At 47.2% G+C, this 24,111-nt stretch overlaps 3 protein-coding genes across 5 annotated transcripts; 2 read left to right on the top strand and 1 right to left on the bottom strand.

Moving 5' to 3' along the window:
- Positions 1 to 321: 321 nt before the first annotated feature.
- TMEM88B (transmembrane protein 88B) lies at positions 322 to 5,900 on the bottom strand. The gene is made up of 2 exons (XM_036396056.2): positions 4,477 to 5,900; positions 322 to 1,348 (listed from the first exon to the last, which is right to left on the bottom strand). Exons 1-2 carry the CDS (start codon positions 4,744 to 4,746, stop codon positions 1,082 to 1,084), a joined length of 537 nt encoding a protein of 178 aa, XP_036251949.1. The 5' UTR covers positions 4,747 to 5,900; the 3' UTR covers positions 322 to 1,081.
- Positions 5,901 to 8,388: 2,488 nt separating this feature from the next.
- MRPL20 (mitochondrial ribosomal protein L20) lies at positions 8,389 to 11,644 on the top strand. The gene is made up of 4 exons (XM_036396464.2): positions 8,389 to 8,721; positions 9,741 to 9,851; positions 10,119 to 10,196; positions 11,066 to 11,644. The coding sequence occupies exons 1-4, from the start codon at positions 8,635 to 8,637 to the stop codon at positions 11,240 to 11,242; spliced, it is 453 nt and encodes a 150-aa protein (XP_036252357.1). The 5' UTR covers positions 8,389 to 8,634; the 3' UTR covers positions 11,243 to 11,644.
- Positions 11,645 to 12,495: 851 nt separating this feature from the next.
- CCNL2 (cyclin L2) lies at positions 12,496 to 23,327 on the top strand. Of its 3 annotated transcripts, XM_036396363.2 has the most exons (11): positions 12,496 to 12,785; positions 13,571 to 13,645; positions 13,923 to 14,032; positions 14,290 to 14,410; positions 15,590 to 15,654; positions 18,440 to 18,539; positions 18,628 to 18,732; positions 18,927 to 19,068; positions 19,760 to 19,877; positions 19,960 to 20,052; positions 20,851 to 23,327. In XM_036396363.2, exons 1-11 carry the CDS (start codon positions 12,510 to 12,512, stop codon positions 21,236 to 21,238), a joined length of 1,593 nt encoding a protein of 530 aa, XP_036252256.1. In that variant the 5' UTR covers positions 12,496 to 12,509; the 3' UTR covers positions 21,239 to 23,327. The 3 variants fall into 3 exon arrangements, with proteins under 3 accessions (XP_036252256.1, XP_036252258.1, XP_036252257.1); XM_036396364.2 differs by lacking the exons at positions 12,496 to 12,785; positions 13,571 to 13,645; positions 13,923 to 14,032; positions 14,290 to 14,410; positions 15,590 to 15,654 and adding an exon at positions 16,380 to 16,493; XM_036396365.2 differs by lacking the exons at positions 18,440 to 18,539; positions 18,628 to 18,732; positions 18,927 to 19,068; ... (1 more) ...; positions 19,960 to 20,052; positions 20,851 to 23,327 and adding an exon at positions 16,380 to 18,299.
- The last annotated feature ends 784 nt before the right edge of the window (positions 23,328 to 24,111 follow it).

The raw sequence follows: 24,111 nt of genomic DNA, 5'->3' as shown, positions 1-24,111 counted from the left end.
AGATCTCCCTTGCCTGGAACAGAACTTTCTTGGTTTTTTTCAGTCTTGTCAGAAAATGTCAGCTTGTTTTCCTCCTTTTATTTTTTTTTTCCCCTCCAGTTCATTTCCCCCTGTAACCACCCCTGGTTATTCCTCTGGGTGGTATCAGAGCAAACAGCAGGAGAAATCAATCAGAAAAAATTGATTTTTAAAAATAAAATTAAAATGAAATCATCAGAAAGAACAAAAATTCTATTTTACCCTCACAGTGCTGCCAAGTGGAGAGCAAGAGGTGGTTGTGCTGCAGGAGGGCTTTGAGACAGAACAAACTCCTCCAGGAGGGAATGGGCACAAACTTTATTTGTACAGAAAACTGGGAATGGCTCTAAAGGGGACAAAATGGCTCTAAAGGGGACAAAGGGGACAGCAGGCAGTGATGAGCAGGAACAACACCAAAAACAACACCAAAAACAACACCAAAAACAACACCAAAAACAACACCAAAAACAACACCAAAAACAACACCAAAAACAACACCAAAAACAAGACCAGAGAGGATTTGGAAGGATGAAGCTGCCCTGCCCACCCCACACCTGTCCCACACTGTGTTCCATTCTGTTGCAGATTTTTGGGATTTTGGGGATAAAGCACAGGGGATTTGGAAGGATGAAGCTGCCCTGCCCACCCCATACCTGTCCCACACTGTGTTTCCATTCCATTGCAGACTTTTGGGATTTTTTGGGGGATTTTTGGGATAAACCACAAGGTGATTTAGGAGGATGAACCTGCCCTGCCCACCCCACACCTGTCCCACACTGTGTTTTCACTCGATTACAAATTTTAGGATTTTGGGGATAAAGCACAGGGGATTTGGAAGGATGAAGCTGCCCTGCCCACCCCACACCTGTCCCACGCTGTGTCTCCACTCCATTGCAGATTTTTTGGGGATTTTTTTGGGATAAAGCACAGTGTGCCCCGGCTGAGCAGCAGCAGCAGCAGCTCCCCAGGGCGGGCCGAGGATGATGATGATGATGATGATGATGATGATGATGATGATGACGATGATGATGATGAGGCACAGGGAGGGGACGCTGCTGCAGGGTCACACCCAGGCCTTGAGCTGGCGGCCGCGGCCCCTGGCGCAGCACGGAGCCCCCTCCCCAGGGTGGCAGCAGCGGCCCCCCTTGTACAGGGCCAGGCTGTAGGGCTGGAAGCACACCAGGAGCTGCAGGCGCCGGGCCAGGCTGCAGTAGATGGCCATGGCCACCACCAGCAGGGGGGACATGATGACAAAGCCCAGGATGATGAGGGCAGAGGAGCTGTTGTCGTCCAGGATGCTCTTGCAATAGCGGGCAGAGGAGTGCAGCACCTGCGGGGGGAGAGAGAGAGGCACAGCCAGGATCAGGACGTTGGAAAAGAGCTCCAAAAAGTGACCTCAGCACTCTGGGCAGCTCCTGAAAGGTGGGGGTGGCTTTGGGTTTCTCTCCTCCAGAACCAGAGGACACAGCCTTGAGCTGCACCAAGGGAAATACAGGGTGGATATTGGGAAGAAGGTTTTTACAGAAAAGTGATAAAGTGACTTTATCAGTCTCTAAAGCTCCCTGAAGGATGGTTTTGGCCAGGTGGGCTGGGCTCTTTCTCCAGGAACTGACACAACCAGAGGACTCAGCCTCAAGCTGCACCAAGGGAAATACAGGGTGGATATTGGGAAGAAGGTTTTTACAGAAAGGTGATAAAGTGACTTTATCAGTCTCTAAAGCTCCCTGAAGGATGGTTTTGGCCAGGTGGGCTGGGCTCTTTCTCCAGGAACTGACAGAACCAGAGGACACAGCCTCGAGCTGCACCAAGGGAAATACAGGTTGGATGTTGGGAAGAAGGTTTTTAACAGAAAAGTGATAAAGTTTTTTACAGAAAAGGTGATAAAGTGACCTTGGCACTCCCCACAGCTCCTGAAAGGTGCCTGTGCTCAGCTGGGGCTGGGCTCTTTCTCCAGGCACTGACACAACCAGAGGACACAGCCTCAAGTTCCACCAAGAGAAATACAGGTTGGACATTGGGAAGAAGGTTTTTTACAGAAAAGTGATAAAGTTTTTTACAGAAAGGTGATAAAGTGACCTTGTCACTCTCCACAGCTCCTGAAAGGTGGTTTTGGCCAGGTGGAGTTGGGCTCTTTCTCCAGGAAATTACAGAACCAGAGGAGACAGCCTCAAGTTACACCAAGGGAAATTTAGGTTGGATATTGGGAAAAGGGTTTTTCCAGAAAGGGGGATAAAGTTTTTCACAGAAAGGTGATCAAGTTCTGGAATGGCTGCCCAGGGAGGTGCTGGAGTCACCATCCCTGGGTGCCAGGGTTGAGTTGAGGGGCTGGGGCTGGGCTGGACTCCATGGTCTTGAAGGTCTCTCCCAGCCTGGGGATTCTGTAATTCTGTGAAAAGTCCCCCATTAACCCAACTCTGCCAGGGCCACCCCTCTCATGTGGCCTGGTGCTGACAGCAGTGGCCAAAACACCCCTGAGTTTCCAATAATTCATGGAAAAAGGAAATATTTTCTTCTGCTCCTTCTCTCAGAGCTGAGCAATCTTCAGGTACAGTCTGTGACAGAAATCACGTCTTAATCAAGCTTTCAATTCTCCCTGTGAGACAGGAGCACTGCACACTGACCCTGGAGCAGGAAACACTCATTTTATTCAGTCATCCAATAGCACTGGAGAGGCACAAACCAAATAAAAAAACCTCCTGGTGCTACACTGGTGTGGGTGGCACAACACTGGGAAGAAAAAAAATAAATAAATAAAATAATATCTATATATTTTTACTAAAAATATATTATATTCTAAATTTATATAATACATATTTTTATAGAAATAAAATAAAAATAAATTATATATCAATATATAAATAAAAATACAGTAATCTGTTAGATTCTGCACAAACCAAATCCAAAAAACCTCCTGGTGCTACACTGGTGTGGGTGGCACAACGCTGGGAAGAACAAAAAATAAATAAATAAAATAATATCTACATAAATTTATAATATATATTATACTATAAATGTATATAATATATATCTTTTTCATGTAAATAAAAATAAATATAAATGATATACACATATACAAAACAAAATAAATGAAAATACAGAAATCTGTTAGATTCTGCAGACAGATGCTGGCCATTCCGTGGCTCTCCAGACCCCTTTGTGCTCTGCTCTCTGTGTACACTCATTTCTGCCTGAAAAACCTGCCAGAAATGACCACTTGCAAAGAAAACCTCTCTGGGCCTGGCTGAGTGCTGTTCAGAGCCCTCCTTTGATGCTGGCAGCAGCAGAGCTGAGCCGAGCACTCGCTTGTTCTGCACTCCAAATGCTGCAGGCAGCCTCTGACTTTATTCTCCTCTCTTTTCAGCAGTGAAAGGAACACAGTCACGCTAAAAACCAACAATAAATCCACCTAATGGAGCTGCAGTGCAGAAAGCAGCCCCTGGCTGCTGGGGAGCCACTCAAAAACCATGGCCCAAAGACAGGGACTGCTCTGGGGAAGCCACAATCCCTTGCTATGATTGCGTTAAGGGAAAAGCTGAGTTTAAAAAGCTCCTCACAGCTTCCAGCAGCTTTCACTTCTGGTGCACTTGGCTGCACTCAAAGAACTTTCTGCATCTCCTCAAAGCCTTGGAGTGTGTGTGCAAAGGAGAACTCGAGGTTTTCCAAGGTGAGGGAAGCTGGAAGGGGCAGTTCTGGGAGGGTTTTTTCCCATTTTCAGTCCAATTTGCAGGCCCTGTTTATGACTTATGAAAAAGGCACGTTGAGCTGGTCTAACAGCCCATGCCTGCAAGGAAAACAGGGAATTGCTTTTTCACATCCACCCTTGGTCAGCTGATCCCAAAACTGTTTAAAGGAATATACCAAGAAGGGATTGGTAAATAAGGAAATGATGCAATGCAGATGGCAGCAAACAGAGCCTGGATGGACAAAGGAGGCTCATTTGTGCTGTGAGGAATGCACAGAATGTTTGGCAGCAGCAATGTTAGATTGGCATGAGAAGGAGATTATCAATTCTGTCAGATTTTACTAATCCTAATTAGGCAGAGCCTAATCTTAAATTTACTTCAACAGAAAGCAGCAAACCCTACCAGAGCCCAGGAAGGGCTGCGAGCTCTGGAGCTCAGGTTGGCAGCTCTCAGTGACAGAAATCCCAGGGAAGAGAGAAATAATTGTGAAATTAAAATGCAAACAGCAATTCCACCAGGGCAGGGAGTGTGTTCACCTCACCTGGCACCTCTGCTTGGGGGACTGAACTCCATTGCCCAATTTCCATGGGGACACAACTCCATTGCCCAATTTCCCACAATACCTGTCCTTGTCAGCCCTGACTCTTCACACAGGGAAAAATCTGTGCCCAAAGCCAAAAGCCTGGGGAGTTTTTCCTGTCCCTTCCAGGCACTGCTCACCTGGGGCTCAGAGGAACCCTCAGGTGTGGCCCTGCCCTTGAGGAGTGGCACCTACCTGGGAGTGGCACTGGAAGCCAAAGTAAACCACCACGATGGTAGGAAGGAGCACGACGGTGAAAATAACAAACATCAGGAGCAAATTCAGGAGGAAAACCAGGGAGTTCATGGTTCCTATCAGCAGGGTCCAGGCCAGGCAGCAGCAGGGGCTGCGGGGCTGCCTGGGCAGGAGCTGCTCATCCATGTCATACGGGGGGAGCCCAGGGATCATCCGCGATTTTTCCGACAGGATTTCTGCTCCAAAGTCCTCAGGCTCCTGGCCAGGCATCCTTCAAGGAGATCCACGTTCTTATCCAAAAATATTTCCTTGCTTTTGGTCCAGCAGAGCTGGGAAGGAGCTTGCAAAGGTTTCTCCTGTCTCCTCCACGCGTGGCCAGGAGCTCTCAGCCAGAGATCATCGTGGAGCAGCAAGGAAAGGTCTCCCTGCTCCCCCAGCACCTGCTCAGCACAATTTGCTTCTTTCAGATGCTTCTCCCAGCCTCAGTCCCAAAGCAGATCTGCTGGAAGTTTGGCAGCAGCTTTTATTTTGGTTTAGAATCCCGAGTCCTGCTGAATTTGCTGTTGTTCTTCCCAGGATTACGATCCCAAGAGGTCCCAAAGGGTTGCTGTGGTAGCTGTGATGGGCTGCTCAGTGGGCTTTGGTATCCCCCTCCACCTTCCAGCTCAGCTGGGTGGTCAGGATGTCAGGCTTAAGGTCAGGATTTCGGGTGTTCAGAATATCAGGCTTAGATGTTCAAAATATCAGGCTTAGATTCAGGATTCAGGATTCAGGAGTTCAGAATATCAGGCTTAGATGTTCAAAATATCAGGCTTAGATTCAGGATTCAGGATTCAGGAGTTCAGAATATCAGGCTTAGATGTTCAAAATATCAGGCTTAGATTCAGGATTCAGGAGTTCAGAATATCAGGCTTAGGTTCAGGATATCAGGCTCAGGTGTTCAGAATATCAGGCTTAGGTTCAGGATGTCAGGCTTAGATGTTCAGCAAATCAGGCTTAGGTGCTCAGAATATCAGGTTTAGGTGTTCAGAATATCAGACTTCGATGTTCAGGATGTCAGGCTCAGGTGTTCAGAATATCAGGCTTAGATGCTCAGGATGTCAGGCTTAAATTCAGAATATCAGGCTTAGATGCTCAGGATGTCAGGCTCAGATGTTCAGCAGATCAGGTGCTCAGAATTCCAGGTTTAGGTGTGCAGAATATCAGATTTAGGCACCCCCAGGCAGTTCCTTGTCTTCAAATCACCTTTCCATGCTCTTCAGGCAGATATTGCTGCCCAAGCCTCACCCCAAGGAGCTGAGCAGTGCCGAGGAAGGGCAGGAGCTGTGTCCCAGGCTCTGAGCCCTGCTGCCCTCGCCGTGCACAGAGATGGGAGCAGTGTGTGGTGCTGTCACTGCAGCCACAGCCACTCACACCCAGCACTGTGGTCCCTTCTGAGCTCAGCTTTGCAAGGCTGCTGTGTTTACAGAGCAGCCTCAGTGCTCTCTGTGCTGGCCAATCCTTCCGACCATCCATCCCCGGGTCAAGATGGTCCCTCTCCAACTTTAATCATTCTGCCTCTGATTCATTTTCCAAAATTCCTCTCTAGATTAAAAAATAATTTAAAAAAAAACCTTAGAGAAATTGATAATAATCACTGTATTCCTCAGAAATCATCTGTCCCCTGCAGTCATCTGTTATTGTTTGCAGAACATATTGATACTCTCATAGAGGAGGCACAGCAATTATCAATTATTTCATCTCCTTCATAAGATCAATATTATTTAAGAATTTCAGTGCCATCTCCATGCCTGTGTAGCCTCCAAGATACAGTGGCGGTAATAAGAGAGAGATATTAAAAAATACAGATAGAAACAAGCTCTGAAGCAGACAGCAGAGTGTGACAAGTCCATTCCCATCCTGTTCCTTCCCTGCACTCCAGGGCTGGATGGCTCCCAGGGGAGTTTGCAGGGCAGCAGCCTCCACTCAAGCTGCAAAATGTGAAATCTCTTCTCAGATCCGTCCAGACATCCCAGGGGAAATAACTGCTGGATCCATCCTGTTTTCAGGGCTGCACAGGCCAGAGATGGCGTTAATAATAAAATCTGGAGCTGTGCAGGAAACCATAAATGTGACAAGTGGTAGGGAGCTCTGGGAGCCTCAGTGGTTCCTCTGCCTGTCTAAATTCTGGTTAGATTTAAAGACATAATATTTTTCAAACTTGAAGTGGAAAAAAAGGAGTCACACAAACAGAAAGAACCCAAACTCAAAACTATAGGAAGAGAAATCAATTTTAGGCTTAAACCGTGGAAAGATTAACTCAGTGCTGGGCAGCTAAAAATCCTACATCTGCTTTTACCATCTGCTGGTGATGGCACAGGGGTGTGGTGAAATACAATTTAAGCATTCATAAAAGTGCCAAAAATTCTAAGAAGCTTTGCTAAATCCAGGGAAACTTTCCAAAGTTCTTTTGCTGTCATGAAAATGTATTTTAACCTTTTCAGGGAGGTCTGAAAATTGTGTTCTGTACATTTATTTTCTACTGGTTCTTGTAATAACCAAGTGAACTTTGTGTCAGACAAACCTCAGCGATATTGAGAAAGATTTCTCTGAAATTTCCACATTCTTGACAAGAACTTTCCCAGAAATGGGGAAGATCTCGATGATTGATGATGGAGCAGTTTATAACAGGAGCATGATTGCTTTGAGATGCTGGAAGTGGTGATGATTTTTAAAAAATCCACCAGTTCTCTGACGCTGAGACTGCTGCTCCCATGGAATCATTTTCTGGCAGCACCATCTTGTGGTTTGCACAGCCCATAAATTTTCAATTTATGTCTCCCATTCTCTAACCCTAACCCTTGCAGGATGCTCTAAGGCTTGTTATCCACGATGGAATCCTTCCAGCCACTGAAAACAACACCAAATCTGCTCACACTGGTGGCTGGAGCACTGCTGGGGATACAAAATCCCAAATCCCTCACTGAGCTATGGGAATGCACACTCCAATCAGCCCAGCTCCTTTTTCCAGGGGATTTTGGTACAACCACAGTGTGTGTGCCTGCTCCCAGCTGAGCTGTGGGGTTGGGCTGCCTTGGGTCACACCTCAGGCAGGGGATGAGGGCGTTGTGGTCACATCAGAGGGCTGGGATCAGCTAAAGGTTCTTTAGCCAGAGGGTGAAGGTTTCTGGTGACCTGAGGGAACGGCTGGAGCTGTGTCAGGGGAGGTTTAGGTTGGATTTTGGGAAAGGTTTCTCCCCCAGAGAGTTCTGGGGCACTGCCCAGGCTCCCCAGGGAATGAGAGCTCCAGGAGGGTTTGGACAGCGCTCCCAGGGATGCACAGAGTGGGATTTTGGGGCGTCCGTGCAGGGCCACGGGCTGGGCTGGATGATCCCTGTGGGTCCTTTCCTACTCAGGATATTCCTTGATTCCACGGCTGTCCTCAGGCTGGGGCAGGGGATGCCCAGCACGGGGAAAAGCCACTGTGCTGTGGGAGAGGAGCCGGGGGACGGGGAAAAGCCGGGGAAGGACCGGGAAAAGCGGCCAGGAAAAGGGTGGAGGACAGGGGAAGGACCGGAGGAAGGGCAAGGGGAAGATCGGGAGAAGAACTGGAGAAGGGCTGGAAGAACGACCGGGAAGGATCTGGGGATGGACCGGGGGGAAGAACCGGGGCAAGGGCTGGGGGAAGAACCGGAGAAAGGACCTGGGGAAAGGCTGGAAGAAGGACTGGAGGAAGGTCCGGGAAGGCTCAGGGGAAAGGATCAGAGGGAGAACCGGGAAGGGTCGGGGGTAGAACCAGAGGAAGGATCAAAGGAAGAACCGGGGGAAGGTCCAAAGGAAGCTCCGGGAAGGCTCGGGGACAGGATCAGAGGAAGCTCCGGGAAGGCTCGAGGACAGGATCAGAGGAAGCAGCGGGAGCAGAGGAAGCTCCGCCGCACTCGAGGGCCGGCTCAGAGGAAGCCTGGCGGCCAGGCTCGGAGGCAGGCTCAGGGAGGGCCGGGCAGGTCGGTGCCGCCCCGGAAGGAAAGCAGGCAGGCACGGAGGCAGGCAGGAAGGGAGAAAGGAAGGAAAGCAGGCAGGCAGGGAGGGAGAAAGGAAGGAAAGCAGGCGGGCAGGGAGGCAGGCAGGGAGAAAGGAAGGAAAGCAGGCCGGCAGGCAGGCAGGCACCGTGCCGCAGCCATGGTGGTGCTGAGCGCGGCGCGCTGGGTGCGCAGCCGCCTCTCGGATCGCTTCTGGAGGGTGCAGGAGGTGCTCAAGTACGCGCGGGTGAGTGCGGGGTCCCCGGCGCTGTCCCCGCATCCCCCGGCACTGCCGTGTGCCCCGGGCACGGTCCCGGAGCCGGGAATGCCCCGTCCCTGCGGTGCTGGTGGGGCTTTGGAGCAGCCGGAGGGGTCCCTGCCCATGCAGGGGTGGCACCGGGTGCGCTCGGAGCTCCCTTTCCCACCCGAACCGTTCTGGGCTTTTCTCGTGCTGTAAAGTGAGCTGTGTTTCGCTAAATACAGCTGGGCTGGTTGTGTTTCCTTTTGAGTGTTTTTTCTTTTTTTGTTTTACTGGGCAAAGAAAAAATTAACCTTGTTCTCAAGGACTTCTGCCGGAGTGCAAGCTGCTGTGCCGAGGCTAGGGATGAACCTTTCTCAAGGGCATCCTAAGCATTATGATAAAATTCTTAAAATTACATCTTGCTGTAATACTGAGATAGAAAATGTTGATAAAAGATACAATATTTTGGTTTTGCACCAGTTATTTCTGGTGCAGTGCTGGCTGCTTTTTCCTGTTTTGCGTTAGATGGATGCCAGAGAACAAATTTAATTTTTTTTTTCTGTTTGATAAATGTTCCTGCCCCATCCCTGTGTTCATACAGACACAACAGAGGGGAGCTCAGGAATGAGAATAAATGTGAATTCAGTGTTGGGTGAAAGCACTGCCCATGATTTTGTAATTGCCTTTCCCACAGAAGCACAGCCTAAAGCGAGGCCTGGTGTTGCCTCTGCTAAACTGAGATTTTTCCACCCTTCTCCAACTCCTCAGCTTCAGATTTTTCATGAAAAAAATTATATTTCCATGCTATTATATTCCATATGATATTATATTCCATATATTTCTACGATAAAAAGAATATTTTCATTATATGCCAGCTGAAGGCTTAGGGTGTGAACCCTAAGGCCTTCACCCTTTGTGAAGGGTTCAGTGATTCTTATTATGCAGAACTGAGAATGCAAATGAGCTTTATTAGTGTTATATATTAAAATCTAATTAATTAGGACCATCCTGGGGTTTTTTTGCAGCATTTTCGTGGCAGGAAGAACCGCTGCTACAAGCTGGCAGTGAGGAGCGTCCGCAGGGCTTTCGTCAAGTCCACCAAGGCCAGGAGGGAGAAGAAGAGATTCCTCAGAGCGGTAAAGAGCAAAATGTTGGGTGGAAACATCAAAATGGGAGCCAGGCAGGAGTGAAACAGCTGCTTTTCTTACTCTGGGGGGGTTTCTTTTAAAACAATGAGTGAAAAGTTGGAGTTCAAAGCAGCGTTTTCTTGTGGGTCCCTTCCAGCTCAAGATATTCCATGAAAATATTATAATTTATATTTAATAAGTGTGAGCAGACCAGCGTGGCAAAGGGTTTATTTTAAAGTGTTTTATCATGCAATATATTGATTTTTATACCTTCAGCTCTGGATCACAAGGATTGAAGCAGCTTCCCTTGAACATGGTTTGAAGTACCCAGCCTTCATAAGCAACCTGGCCAAGGTAAGGATGTGGTTTGGAAGATAATTACTTACTAATTAGGGTGATGAAAGGCTTGTGAAAGCAGTTTCATCCACTTCAGGAATGAAGTTCTGCCCTAAACTATTTTTCTTCCCTTTTATCCTGGTGAACATCGTGGCTCTACCTCATGTTCTGTCCCCAAAAGTTATGAGATTTTTTAAATGCTTTTTTGTGGGCATTCAGTGACAGCTGCTTTTCCTTCTGCTTCAAGAAATTTAAAAATACAAAGCTTGTGTGGGCAAAAAACCCAAAAACCTAAGAAATCCTTATTCTTTTCATTATAATTGTGATTTGGTGAGCGTGGAGAATGCAGAAACTTGGTGCCATTGTCCCTTGGTTTTAAAACATGCTGGGAATTTGTTTCAGTTTGGTGATTCTGTTTTAATTTGTTTGAGCCTAAATAGATGCTATGGATTAACCTGGCCTTGAGGCAAAATTAGAGATTTTTCTTCAGTTCTTGGTTTCTACCAGAAAAACGTCAGAGAAAATCAGAAAATAATTTTTACATGGTGGATTAATGAGACATCCATGGCCAGGGAGTGTCTGGCAGTCTTTAACAGCTCCAAATTGCACAGGGTAGAAAAAAGTTAATCTGCTTTAAGACCTCAGGTCTTAAGGCTTTAGAGTGTTTAATCATACTTAATGAAGGGTGTTTATATAAACAGTAAAGAGTGTTCATTATAGTTAATAAAGGGTGTTCATTATATTTAATACATTTAATTTTATTTAATAATAAAATTTTACTATATTTAATAAAATCTATGTAACTTAAATATATTTAAAACTAAGCATTGCAGTGTTTGTTCCTAAAAATCACAGTCCTTAACCAACAATTTTTTTCTTGCCTTTAGTCGCAGGTGGAGCTGAACAGGAAAGTTCTGGCTGACTTGGCCATTTATGAGCCAAAGACATTCAAATCCCTGGCAGCTTTGGCCCAGAGGAGGAGACAGGAAGGGTTCCTGGCTGCCCTGGGAGATGGAAAAGAACCAGAGGGGATATTTTCACGTATTGTGCACCACCACTATTGATATCAGAGCCTGTGTGAATGTTTTAGGAGCAGGGATTTGATTGTGAAGCAAACCTGTCGTGTGACTGCTGCTGAAAAATGGAAAATGTGGAACAAATCCTCTGAGGATCGTGTGCGTGTGAAGCTTCTCCTTGATGGCTTTTTCCCTGTGTTGTTGTCACTGAAACCTGTTAAATTAAAAGCACACTTCAAGGTTAGCAGTTAGGCCATACAGTGGCTTAATAAAGGTATTTTTTTGGTAACTGCTAGTAGAAAATAAACTTAATTTGTGTGGTGAATTCTGAATGGAGAGAACACTGGGATGGGAGGGAATGTTGACCCTCACAGGTGGAGCCTGGGAGTTAAGGATACACATAGTTTGTACTTCTAAAGATTTAATAAAGAGATTTTTATTGAAAACTGCTATGGGGAAACAATTTGTGTTAATTCCGGTACTTCATTGGGAAAATACAGCCGGCAGGATGTTGACCCTCACACACAGCCCCTGTGTTAAAGACACACATAAGAACTTATAAAGGTAATTTTAAGAACTTTATCAAACATATAAAGGTAATTTTTTGGTAATTGCTGTGGAGAAACAATTTTTGTGGTGAGTTCTGGCAATGCACAGCAAAAAAATAGCTCAGAGTGTGAGGGAGATGTCAGCCCTCAAACACGAACCTCGACAACCCTCAGGTGAAGGACAAACATAGCCTGTTCTGTTAAGGACTTAATATTAAACATATTTTTGGTACAACATTTTGTTGGTAACTGCTAGAGGGAAACAATTTTTGTGGTGAAATTCTAGCGCTGCACGGGGAAAACCCAACCAGGGTGGGAGCGGCATGTTGGCCCTCACACACGAACCTCGGCAGGCCCCAAGTTAAGGACACACATTGTGTAGTTTTTTAGGGAGTTAACAAATATATTTAACTCGGTGAGCGCATAGTGTGGTTTTTTAGGGAGTTAGCAAAGATATTAAACTCGGTGAGCGCATAGTGTGGTGTTTAACGGAGTTAACAAAGATCTTAAACTCGGTGAGCGCTGCGCTCCAGCCCCTAACGCCCGTCCCGGGGCGGCCCCGGCTCTGAGGGTCCTGAGGGCCCCGCCCTGTCCGGATTCCCGGCCGCTGCGTCACCGCGCCGCGCGCGGCCCGGGCGGCGTCTTGCGTCACGATCCCTCAGCCAATCAGCGGCCGCGGCCCCGCCGCGCTCCGCCAATCAGCGTCGGGCGGATGCTGGGGGGGAAGGAGACGGAGAGCGGAGCCAGCGAGGCGGCGGCGGCACAAAATGGCGGCGGCAGCGGCAGCAGCGGGCGGCGGCCCCGCGGGCCCTCAGGCGGCCGGCGCGGCTCCCGCCCCGGTACCGGGTCCCGGCGCGGTGCTGATCGGCGACCGGCTGTATTCGGGCGTGCTGATTACGCTGGAGAACTGCCTACTGCCCGAGCACACGCTGCGTTTCACGCCGTCCATGAGCAGCGGCCTAGACCCCGACACCGAGACCGAGCTGCGCGTCACCGGCTGCGAGCTCATCCAGGCGGCCGGGATCCTGCTGCGACTGCCGCAGGTGGGGCTGGGCGCGGGCAGGGATGGGGCCAGGACTCAACAGGGGCTAGGCTGGGCTCTTCTTTGTGCGATTTCCCAGTTACCGGCCGGGCAGGCCCCGGGGCCTCCCCGCGGTTACCGGCCGGGCAGGCCGCGGGGCCGCCCGGTGTGCGGGGCTCGTTCGGGGCCGCCCGGTGCTCGGGGGTCGTTCCGGGCCGTTCCGGGCCGCTGGCTGCCGGAAGCCGGTGATGTCAGCGCCGCCCCCGCCGCCTCCGCGTGGGGATTGTGCAAAGGCGGATTTCCTAAGGCTCCTTTGCAGCCCTGGTGACCTCGGCGAGGTTTTTGTTTCCACGGAGAACTTCAGGCCAAACAGCCTCGTTGCTCTCTGAGCGTAAAACTTTCCAGGCTACCGAGCCTTAGCATATTCAAATGTATGTAAATCATGACGCGATTAGAGTGCTCCTCGCTTTCCACGCCCAAAAAGCAAATATTTTTCTGACGTACTTTCATAACTTTGAATTTTATTGGATTCTTGGATTTTTCTTGCTTTTCATTATTAATTTAATAACTTGGAGCGTATTTTTCACATTTTTTATCAAAGAAAATTGGGGTTTGCTGTCTGTATTTGACTTGTAGGCAGTATTTAAGGCATTGCTAACGTTTTGGGCAACTTGATTACTTTAGCAATTCTAGTTTTCTTTAGATACCATTAAGCTTCCTCCTATCTTCTAGATCTTAAATCTATTAAAAATTCTCTTTGGAATTGGTAATTTTGTTCATGGCTGCTGTGATTATCTCTTTTTTTAGGTGGCTATGGCTACAGGACAGGTGCTATTCCAGCGTTTCTTTTATACCAAGTCTTTTGTGAAGCATTCCATGGAGGTAAGAGGGCATTAAATGACATTTGTTGCCATATTTATCTTCTGATCTCTCTTGGCAAGCTGTTATCTGAGATGTGATCAGTGTTAGGAACTAGTCTGGAGTTTATAGTTATAGAGAAACATGATTTTACAAAGCTATTTAATAGTGATTTTTGTCAAATATTTGGTATTTTCTTATTTTACCATGTTTTTTCCCCCTCCTTAAGCTGTTGTATGAGCTCGGTTCCTGAAGAGGAAATGAAATATAGAAAATATTCTATTTTGTGCTCATTTTTCAGCATGTTTCCATGGCCTGTGTCCATCTGGCATCCAAAATTGAGGAAGCCCCCAGACGCATTCGGGATGTGATCAATGTGTTCCATCGCCTCAGGCACCTGAGGGAGAAAAAGTAAGCTGAGAATTCAGAATTGTCTGAACTATCTGCGTTGTATTTAAATTATTAAACTTCACAACAGCATCATTCCCTGTTTCATAAATCAGGGATAATTTCAGAGTGATCTCATGAAGCGAGCTGACCTGTTTTAATACATCAATAGTTTTGATGCTCTAAATAATGATTTTTATTATTATTATTTTTATACAACTCAACCTGAGTTTTCTTAAGGGTTAAGATGATAATCTTGTGAGTTTGACCTTGTCTTGCAGAAAACCTGTGCCTCTAATATTGGATCAAGAATATGTGAACTTGAAGAATCAGATAATTAAGGCAGAAAGAAGAGTGTTGAAGGAGTTGGGATTTTGTGTTCACGTGAAGCACCCTCATAAGGTTTGTAACTTTTATAAATTCACTCCATCACCAAGGTTTTGTGTTCTGTAAAGCTTTGAGGAGGCTGCCTGGGAGCTCTGTGGACTGCACATGATGATCAGTGAACTCAGTGAGATTTAGTTTCTTACCATCCTGATGTTTTCTTTCTCATTTAAGAGACTCTTACTAATTGGTCTCGTATCACTGCTGAGTGACGGCGAGGTGGATGCAGGTGCTCATTATTCCTGGAAGGCAAATTGGATCAGTAGGTAGCTGTGGTGGTAGAAAACATCACCTCAATTTAGATTCCCCCGAGCAGGGAGGAATTTGGAGGCCTGGGGTTGTCGTGGTCACTCCTGCTGGGAACGTGCTGAGGTATTAAAGATCTGGGAGCCACTTTGGAGTGTGTTAAAACCACGCTCAGGCTTGGCTAGAACTGAGGCGAGGCTCAATAGAGAAGGAACAAGTGTCAGAGTGGATGATACTTGAAAGATACAATTGCCTCAAATGTTTAAATTGTGCCTTAAGTGGTAAAAGAACTTGTATTTCTGTGCCAGCACAATTCGGGCTCTTGCTCTTTTCTCCTCTAAAAACCTCCTGTTCAGAGCTGCCTTTTTGAGCTTCTTGACATTCAGAATTTCCTTTTGTCACCCACCCCAGAGGGCAGCTGTAGTTTGTTTTTTGGGGTGAATTCTGCCATTATCCTTCCTTTCTGCAGCCTTGTTTTCCTTCCAAACTTGAGGAAAACCCCTCAGAGCTGAACAAACCCTGGCACAGTGTTAGATCCGTTCTCTGCAAGCACTGCCAGCTTCCCTCACTGCTGATTGCACCAGGCTGCAGCTAAAACAAGGCTTTGTGAGGCTTGTAGGAGAACAAAATCCCTAAATCAAAATCCCTCAATGAAAATCCATCCACAAAATCCCTCAATGAAAATCCATCCAAAAAATCCCTCAATGAAAATCCATCCACAAAATCCCTAAACCAAACCCAGGTGTGGAGACAAGGCCTGGCTGAGTAGCAGGACAGAAGGGCTCAGAAGGTCAGAGCTGGTGTGGATAAACACTGGGGATGGTGCAAACACTTGATGTGGAGTGTTTTAGGCCTTGAAAGAGGATCACAGATGCCTCATGGATGTCCCTCTGAAGTAAGCAGGTGGCTCTCCAGATGCTGGTTAATAACTCAATGACCCATATCTTCCAGATAATCGTTATGTACCTTCAGGTATTAGAATGTGAACGTAACCAACACCTGGTCCAGACCTCATGGTAAGTTGATTTTCTTTGTTCTAAGAGACCAGAAGGGGCAGTAGCAGAAATATGTCACTTGAGGCACTGGGCAGGATTGCTCAGCAGTGCTTGGGGCCACCCCAGACAGCTCCACTGTCCTTGGTGTGCCCCAAAGTACTTCCCAAAAGTTGAGCGGCCTCTTAAGTTCGAGGCAGTGTTTTAATGGTAAGGTAGCTTTCCACCCTGACTCCTCACTTCCCTCCTCTCTGCTCTCACTTTCCAACTGAAGGGAAAAGCTTGGGTGGGTTTAGAGTTGTTCCCATGGGGGTTTTCTTCAGGGAAAACTTGGGTGTAATTCGAGTTTGTTCCCAGTGCTGGGAAATGGCTTTTCCCAGGGCCTGAGTTTGATTTCAGGTGTATCTAAAGCTCAGCACAGATAAATTTCTGTTATCTATGTGGATAATGCAAGATGTCAGCTTCTAAGAGTGGATAGATGGATAGCCTGGATTCATATTTGCTAAGAGATGTTCTCTGCCTTATTGCTCTCATTTAATAAATATTTACTCGGGGGTGGGAAGCTTCTGTAAAATTCCACGTCTTAAACTTTACCAAATAATACTTTTTTAACAATAAAAAAAAACCAACAAAAAACCACCTTTAGTGAATCCAAAGACCATATTTCTGCTGACTGAACTGTCTGGTACTGTGAGCTGTGTGTAGAGAACCAGTTTTGACTTTTCTTTTCTGTACTCTTTTGATCAAAGGGTAGCCTCTGAGGGTAAGTGACTAAGACTTCTCCTCTGCTGCCCATGGTGCAGGGATAGCTGCCGTCTTCAGTCAACCCAAAGCTCTCCAAAGAGAAGGCTGGCTCTAGACAGGTGGTATATACATGATAGTAGAGTAACTGGCCAACTGCTTCTTGTGCTTCTATTTTTTATTTTTTTATTTTTACTCTGCATTTTTTGATTGTTTGTATATTTGATAACCTGAGCGTTGAAGTTCTGAATTAATTTTTTTTTCAAAATGTTCTATTTCTCTTTAACTGTTATAAATGTGGTGTGTTGCTTATATGATAAAGTGAATTAAGGTGGGGTTTAAAGCTTTAAAAGGGATGAATTAACAACAGAAAAATGAATAGTTTGAAGATACAATTATCTCAAATGTTTAAATGAAAAAACCAGTACGTGTGTGAAGCTTGGAGACAAAATGTGATATTTAGAGACACTTCCCAGAAGCATTGCATGGAGCAGTGGAATGGGATTTTGGACTGCCAGGAATGTGCTGGTTGTGGAAGGAGGGGAGGGGAAGGGCAGGGAGGGACTGACCCCAGTTGGGAGAGGGGTCAGATGTTACAATAACACATCTGTGTGCTCGTGTTTGGTGCTTCCAGTACCCAAAATCTGCTGGGTATCCGGTGTCGTTGGTTTTTGAAATGTGCATTTTTCCAACATGACCTTTTTCTTAAGCTATTGTGACAAGGATTCATTTCCTCCTGTGTCTGACTGAGCCCACAGGGAAGATGTGCAGAGGCCAAACTTGGAAGCTGGTGTGGTTCTCAATTTGGCAAGTCAGAAAAAAAAAACTTTGTAGCTTCCAGATGTTCAAAGTCAACCTTGCCTTTAGAATTCCTTTGGCCAAAAGGTTTGTGCTCTCTTTGTCGTGGGACAACAGCAAGTTTAGGAGTTCCTTTCTCCCCCAAAGATGAGCTGATGGCCAGTGTTGCTTTTTTGGGGCAGCAGTTGCTGTTTGTGTAAACAAGAATTGAGGACAGGTGGGAGTTGGAAACTCCTGGGATTCCAATCCCTCCTCTCTGTCCTTGTAAACCTTGCAGGTGCCCGTGGTCTCTGCTTTGGATACCTTGGGGGTCAGTGAATCCTTGTATGCTGGGTACCCACATGGTTAATTATTATTTAAAGTATTATTTTAAGGATTTTTATGATGTCTGGTTTTAGTTTTTCTCATCTGATATTTTATTGACATATGTGCTCTCAAGTCTAGATCTTCTAAAGCACATCAGCTGACAGATTCACAGGAATTGACTTTGTGTATTTAAGATTTAACAACAAATAATGCTTAATTGTACTGACTGGAATATGTGCAATATTTTACAGTTTTCTCATTCTGTGAATATTCATTTTAAGCAACCTTACTGAAATGGGACAATTTGGAAACCTTATTTCATGTGCCAAAGAGGAGATCTGCCTGAATTCTGACTGTTCTCCTGAACTGATCTTCCCAAACACCCTGATTTCTCCTATGGCTGACTTTTTGCATCAAAAAGAATTCAGTTCTGGATGGAAATGGACCCTTAAACCCAACTGGGAGTTGAGCTGTGCTGAAGAGGACTGCATTTCATGGGAGAACTGCTCCAGGAGCTGCAGCTTTTACCCCACACCTGGTTCTGCCCTATTGCAGGGGGACATGTGAACCTAAAATTCTATATCTGAGTATTTCTGAGCACACTGAATGTTGTCTTGGTGAAAAGAACTTGTTTATTGCATGAGAGCAGGCCAGTAGAGATCCAGCAGCAAAAGTGAAGTTAAAATTGGTTCTCTTCTCACCACTGAATTTTCAGCAGTCAGACTTTGTTTCTGTCACACATCCCTCCCCTTGAGGGATTTAATTTTAGTTATTTCTTTGATTTTTTTCTTGTAGTAAAATCATTCAGCTTCTCTTTAGATTTACAGGAATATAATGTTGAAGTCTAGTAACTGAATGCAGAAAGAAATAGCCCTTGTAGAAGTAAAACCAAGTCAAAAACCCAAAAACAGAGCCCCAAGGAGCTTTGCAGTGCTTTGCAACCTCCTGCTCTCCTGTTTTTCAGGAACTACATGAACGACAGCCTGAGAACTGATGTGTTTGTGAGGTTCCAGCCAGAGAGCATTGCCTGTGCCTGCATTTACCTGGCAGCCAGGACACTGGAGGTGAGCCACACTTCCATGGATTTGGGGTTTTTTTCAAGTCTTTTTAACAGGAGGAGAAATCTGAGCTTTGTCTGCGTCTCCCTTTCAGATCCCTCTTCCAAATCGCCCACATTGGTTTTTACTGTTTGGAGCGACAGAGGAAGAAATTCAAGAAATCTGCTTAAAAATCTTGCAGCTCTACACGAGGAAAAAGGTTTGGTTCTTTTTCATGTTGGGAGCCCTCAGTGAAGGCTGCAGGAGTTGGGAAATTTTGAGCTCTTTTAAAACCACAGCTGGAAGTGAACAAAGAGCAGTCGCTGCCTGGGACTCTTTGGATTCTCATTGCCCTCCCTGGGAGTGGGTAAGCAGGAAATTCAGCTCTCACAAGCAGTGCTCCTGTGTTCACAGGTGGATTTATCTGATCTGGAAAGTAAAATAGAAAAGAAGAAATTGGCTATTGAAGAGGCAAAAGCACAAGCTAAAGGTCTGGTACCTGAGGGAGTTCCAAGCTTGGATAACACATCGGGATTTTCCCCTATCCCAAAAAATGGTAAATAGTGGATAACTCATTTTTACTAACTCTATTTCACATCTTTCATGTATATTTACCCTTTTGGGAAGCTTTTACAAGTGTGGTTTGGAGTTTGTTGGGGATTTTTTTAAAATGGCTCCTAACACCACTCAACTGGCAGGGTTTGAATAGCAGTGTAGCTTTGTGATTTCTTGAATCAGATAAAAGCTAAAATCAAATTAGTCTGAAATTAAGACTAGTTTAAACCCATACAGGCCAGGGGCTTGTTTTTATGTGGATTTGGCATTAAACTCAAATCCTTGCCCCTGGCATGTTGTGTTGATGCAATATTGAAGCAGAGGTGCTCTGGCAGGGGTAACATTTTGGGATGTTGGGTGAGGAATTTGTTGATTCAAGTTTCCAGTCTGGTGCAGTCTCACCTAGAAGACAACATTCACCATCTTCTTCCCCAGTTTACCTTTCAAACCATGCTGAATAATTGGCAAGGAAAGGAGGGTGGTTTTCTGCCTTTTCTTGCAGTGACTTCAGTCCTTTGGCAGAAATGTTTCAGGTGAATTTCTGCTCTCTGTGAACTTGCTGAGATCTGCTTGTGGGTGGCTGTGTGTGCAAAGCCCAGCTGTGAGCTCTGCCTGGTGCAGACTTGGGGTGAGAGGAGCCTCAAGCCCTTTCAGGTACTTCCCAAAGAGGTGACAAAGGCTTCTTCTTGCAGAGTCTCCAAAAGAGGTGAAAGGAAATAAACCCTCACCCCTACCTGTGCAGGCCATGAAGAATGCCAAAAGGAAAACAGAGGGAGCGAAGAGAACCAGCTCCAACAGCCCAGTCAATGGGTAAGGTTTGATAAGGAAACAGCTGATTTTTATCCCATGAGTCTTTAAAACAAAATAACTGAGTGTTCTTTGTGTCTGGCAGTGTCCAGAAAGGAAGAGAGAGCAGGAGTCGAAGTGGAAGCAGAGATCAGAGTTACTCAAGGTCCCCATCGAGGTCTGCATCCCCCAAGCACAGGTAGGGTGTGCTCCCAGTGCCAGCTGTGATAATCCATCACCAGGAGCCTGAGGGGACCCAGCAGTGTTTGCTGCTGCTGCTGGAACTCCAGAGTGAGTCCAGCTGTGGCTGTTCACAGTGTCACTGGAACTGGAGTTCCTGAAAATCAGCATTTTTACTGTAGCCAGGTGGAAGTTCAGGACACAAGATGAGTTCTCATGGGAGAACAGCAAAATGCAGAAGGACATTCTTAAAATTCAAAATGCAGAAGGAAGGTCTTAAAATTCCAAATATATATACAGAAAATTCAAAATGTAGAAGGGCATTCTTAAAATTCAAAATGCAGAAGGAAGGTCTTAAAATTCCAAATATATATACAGAAAATTCAAAGTACAGAAGGGCATTCTTAAAATTCAAAATGCAGAATGGTGGTCTTAAAATTCAAAATGCTGAAGGGCATTTTTAAAATTCCAAATATAGAAGGATGCTTTTAAAGTTCCACATATAGAAGGATGTTTTTAAAATTCAAAATGCAGAAGGGTGGTCTTCAAATTCCAAATATAGAAGGACATTCTTCAAATTCAAAGTACAGCAGGATGTTCTTCAAATTCAAGGAAACAGCAAAATGAGGAAGGACATTCTTCAAATTGAAGGGAATAGCAGAATACGGAAGGACATTCTTGAAGTGCAAAATACGGAAGGACATTCTTCCAATTCAAAATGAGGAGGGAAGGTCTTAAAATCCAAGAAAGCAGCAAAATCCAGAATTAAGTTGTTCAAATGGAAGCAAGCCACGTTTGCTCTGTTTTCTCCTTGCAGGAAGAGCGAGAGCTACTCCACGTCCAGCGGCTCCAAGTCCCAGAGCCGCTCGCGGAGCCGCAGCGATTCCCCCCCGAGGCAGCTCAACCACAGCTCTGCCTACAAGGGCTCCAAGGGCCGCGGCTACAAGAAATCCAAGGACTACAGCAAGTACCAGGGGGGGCACAAGGGCCGCAGGTCCCGCTCCCGGAGCTCGTCCCGCTCCCGCAGCCGCTCCCGCGAGCGCCCCGAGCACGCGGGCAAGTACAAGAAGAAGGGACAGGGACACTACTACCGCAACCACCGGCACGAGAGAGCCCGCTCCTACGAGAGAGGGCACCGCTACGACAGGGACAGGGACAGAGAGAGGGACAGGGAGCACCCCGGGCACAGCCGGCACCGCCGGTGAGACACACACAGACAGACAGAGCAGCCTGGGCACAGCCAGTGAGAGACAGACAGACAGAGAGAGCAGCCTGGGCACAGCTGGTGAGAGACAGACAGAGAGAGCAGCCTGGGCACAGCTGGTGAGAGACACAGACAGACAGACAGAGAGCAGCCTGGGCACAGCTGGTGAGAGACAGACAGACAGAGAGAGCAGCCCTGGCACAGCCAGTGAGAGACAGACAGACACAGAGCAGCCTGGGCACAGCCAGCACTGCTGGTGAGGGACAGACAGAGAGCAGCCCAGGTGCAGCCGTCACTGCTGGTGAGACACAGACAGACAGAGAGCAGCCCGGGCACAGCCAGTGACAGACAGACAGAGCAGCCTGGGCACAGCTGGTGAGAGACACAGACAGACAGAGCAGCCCGGGCACAGCTGGTGAGAGACAGGCAGAGAGAGCAGCCTGGGCACAGCTGGTGAGAGACAGACAGAGAGAGCAGCCTGGGCACAGCTGGTGAGAGACAGACAGGCAGAGAGAGCAGCCTGGGCACAGCTGGTGAGAGACAGGCAGAGAGAGCAGCCTGGGCACAGCCAGTGAGAGACAGACAGAGAGAGCAGCCTGGGCACAGCTGGCACCGCCGGTGAGACACACACAGACAGAGCAGCCCGGGCACAGCTGGTGAGAGACAGAGAGAGCAGCCCGGGCACAGCCAGCACTGCTGGTGAGAGACACAGACAGACAGAGAGCAGCCCGGGCACAGCCAGTGACAGACAGACAGACAGAGAGCAGCCCGGGCACAGCCGCTGAGCCCCGCTGCTGCTCCCGGGGGGATTCTCACTGGTGAGCCCTGCCAGGGCTGCTTCCCAAGAGGATTCCTGCCCAGGGCTGCTTCCTGAGGGAATTCCTGCTGGTGAGCCCCAGGAGCTACTTCCCAAAGGAATTCCTCCTGGTGAGCCAGGGCTGCTTCCTGGAATTCCCAGAGGGAATTCCCTCTGGTGAGCTGGGGGTGCTTCCTGAGGGAATTCCCTCTGGTGAGCTGGGGTGGTTCCTGAGGGAATTCCCTCTGGTGAGCTGGGTGCTTCCTGAGGGAATTCCCTCTGGCACCCCGGGCACAGAGCTGGGGGCTGCTTCCCAAGGGAATGCCCAGCAGGGCTGCTTGCTGAGGGATTTCCTCCAGCAGCCAGGCACAGTTGGTGAGATGGGGCTGCTTCCCTTGGGAATTGCCTCTGGCACCACTGGTGAACCAGGGCTAATTCCCTCTGCCAGCAGAGCTCATTCCCCATGGCTTGTGCAGGGTTAATCTGGCTCCTGAGCCAGCAGTTTGTGCCCATGCCTGAATCCAAAGGAAAGATTGACAGATGATGTCAGCAGTGCCACTGTCACCCTCCCAGGGTGCTCCTGTCCTGCTGCTCAGGATTCCCATCCCAGGGCAGTGCCTGGCCCTGCAGGCTGCCCATCCTTGGAATGCTGTGCCCAGAAGCTCTTCCCTGTGGGGCTGGAAAGCTCCTCAGCCCCCCAGGAGTGGTTTGGTGCTACCAATGCCCTCTTTTCATGCTGGCTCGGTGATGTTGTACAGGTGGGAGGTGATTTTTTGGTTTTTAGTCCTGTTGCCTATATTAGGTTCTCTGTGTATATATATATATATTTTGCAGTGTTCCAGTATGGGAAAATGGCCTTCCTAGCCTTTACACTTTACCCACAATGTAAATAAGCATTTGTTTAATACAGGTGAAGATACATACAGAAAAATTCAAAAAACTTGAATTCTATCAAAAAAAAAAAAAGACTTGTGTAGAAAATTCTGATAAATGTGAAAGTATTTAGCTCTGTGCATTGAGAGTAGAATATTTTTATCTGTGCAATGCTGTGTGCAGGCCACCAGCTCAGAAGACATTTCCTATATATCCATTTGAAGTGGTTGAAAATTCTTGACTCAGGATCTTTGACACTCTGAAGAATTGGTAGTTTGTCAGTCTGCATGCTTGATGAACAGAGCAATTAAAAACCCAATTAGCAGAGCCCCACAGCCCAGTAGTATCAGTTCTAGTGGTATATCTGAGCTGTTACTCTTATGCTCCCTAATTTCATTAAAGTATTTGATTTTCTATTACATTCACTCGAGTTTCTTATGAGCTACACCACTTGTGCCTACTCATAAGGAAAGAAATTGCTGCAAAATGAAGATTTTTAAACTGTATCAGATTCAAGACTTGGAATTCAATCCCCATTCCCTTAAAGGCAGGAAATTTGGGCACCAAACACAGAATCACCCAATCCACAAAGATTTGAGGTGGGAAGTGCATTTCTGTGACTTCTGGGGTAGCTGGCAGGTCCCAGCTGAGATTCCTGAGCTGTGTTTGCTCACCTGGACAAGGAGGAAGAGCTGGGCTTGAGGAGAATCCCATCCCTTGGGCTTTGGGCCTCTTTTTGGGGGGCTGAAAATATTGGGGTGGCTGAACATCTGGGGTGGGTTTGCTGGGACATTGAGGGCTGAACATCTGGGGTGGGTTTGCTGGGACATTGGAGGGTAAAATTTGGGGTGGCTGAACATCTCGTGTGGGTTTGCTGGGACTTTGAGGGGTGAACATCTGGGGTGGGTTTGCTGGGACATTGAGGGCTGAACATCTGGGGTGGGTTTGCTGGGACATTGGAGGGTAAAATTTGGGGTGGCTGAACATCTCGTGTGGGTTTGCTGGGACTTTGAGGAAGTCAGTGCTGCTGGGCAGGGCAGGGTCCTGTGGCTGGAGCTGGCAGAAATTCACCTGAAATCCCAAGCCCCACGTGCAGCTGAGTGTGTAAACAGCTGTCAGCCCTTCAGGTGAGTTATGGCTTTGTTTTCTCAGCCTCTGGTGGCTCCCCCGTGGCTCTCAGGGGTCAGAAGCTCCCTCAGGTTGGT

The sequence above is a fragment of the Molothrus ater genome, chromosome 23 (assembly GCF_012460135.2).
Source record: "Molothrus ater isolate BHLD 08-10-18 breed brown headed cowbird chromosome 23, BPBGC_Mater_1.1, whole genome shotgun sequence".
Lineage (NCBI taxonomy): Eukaryota > Metazoa > Chordata > Aves > Passeriformes > Icteridae > Molothrus > Molothrus ater.
The sequence above is the reverse complement of the archived record's forward strand: the minus strand, read 5'-3'. Positions and strand labels throughout refer to the sequence as shown.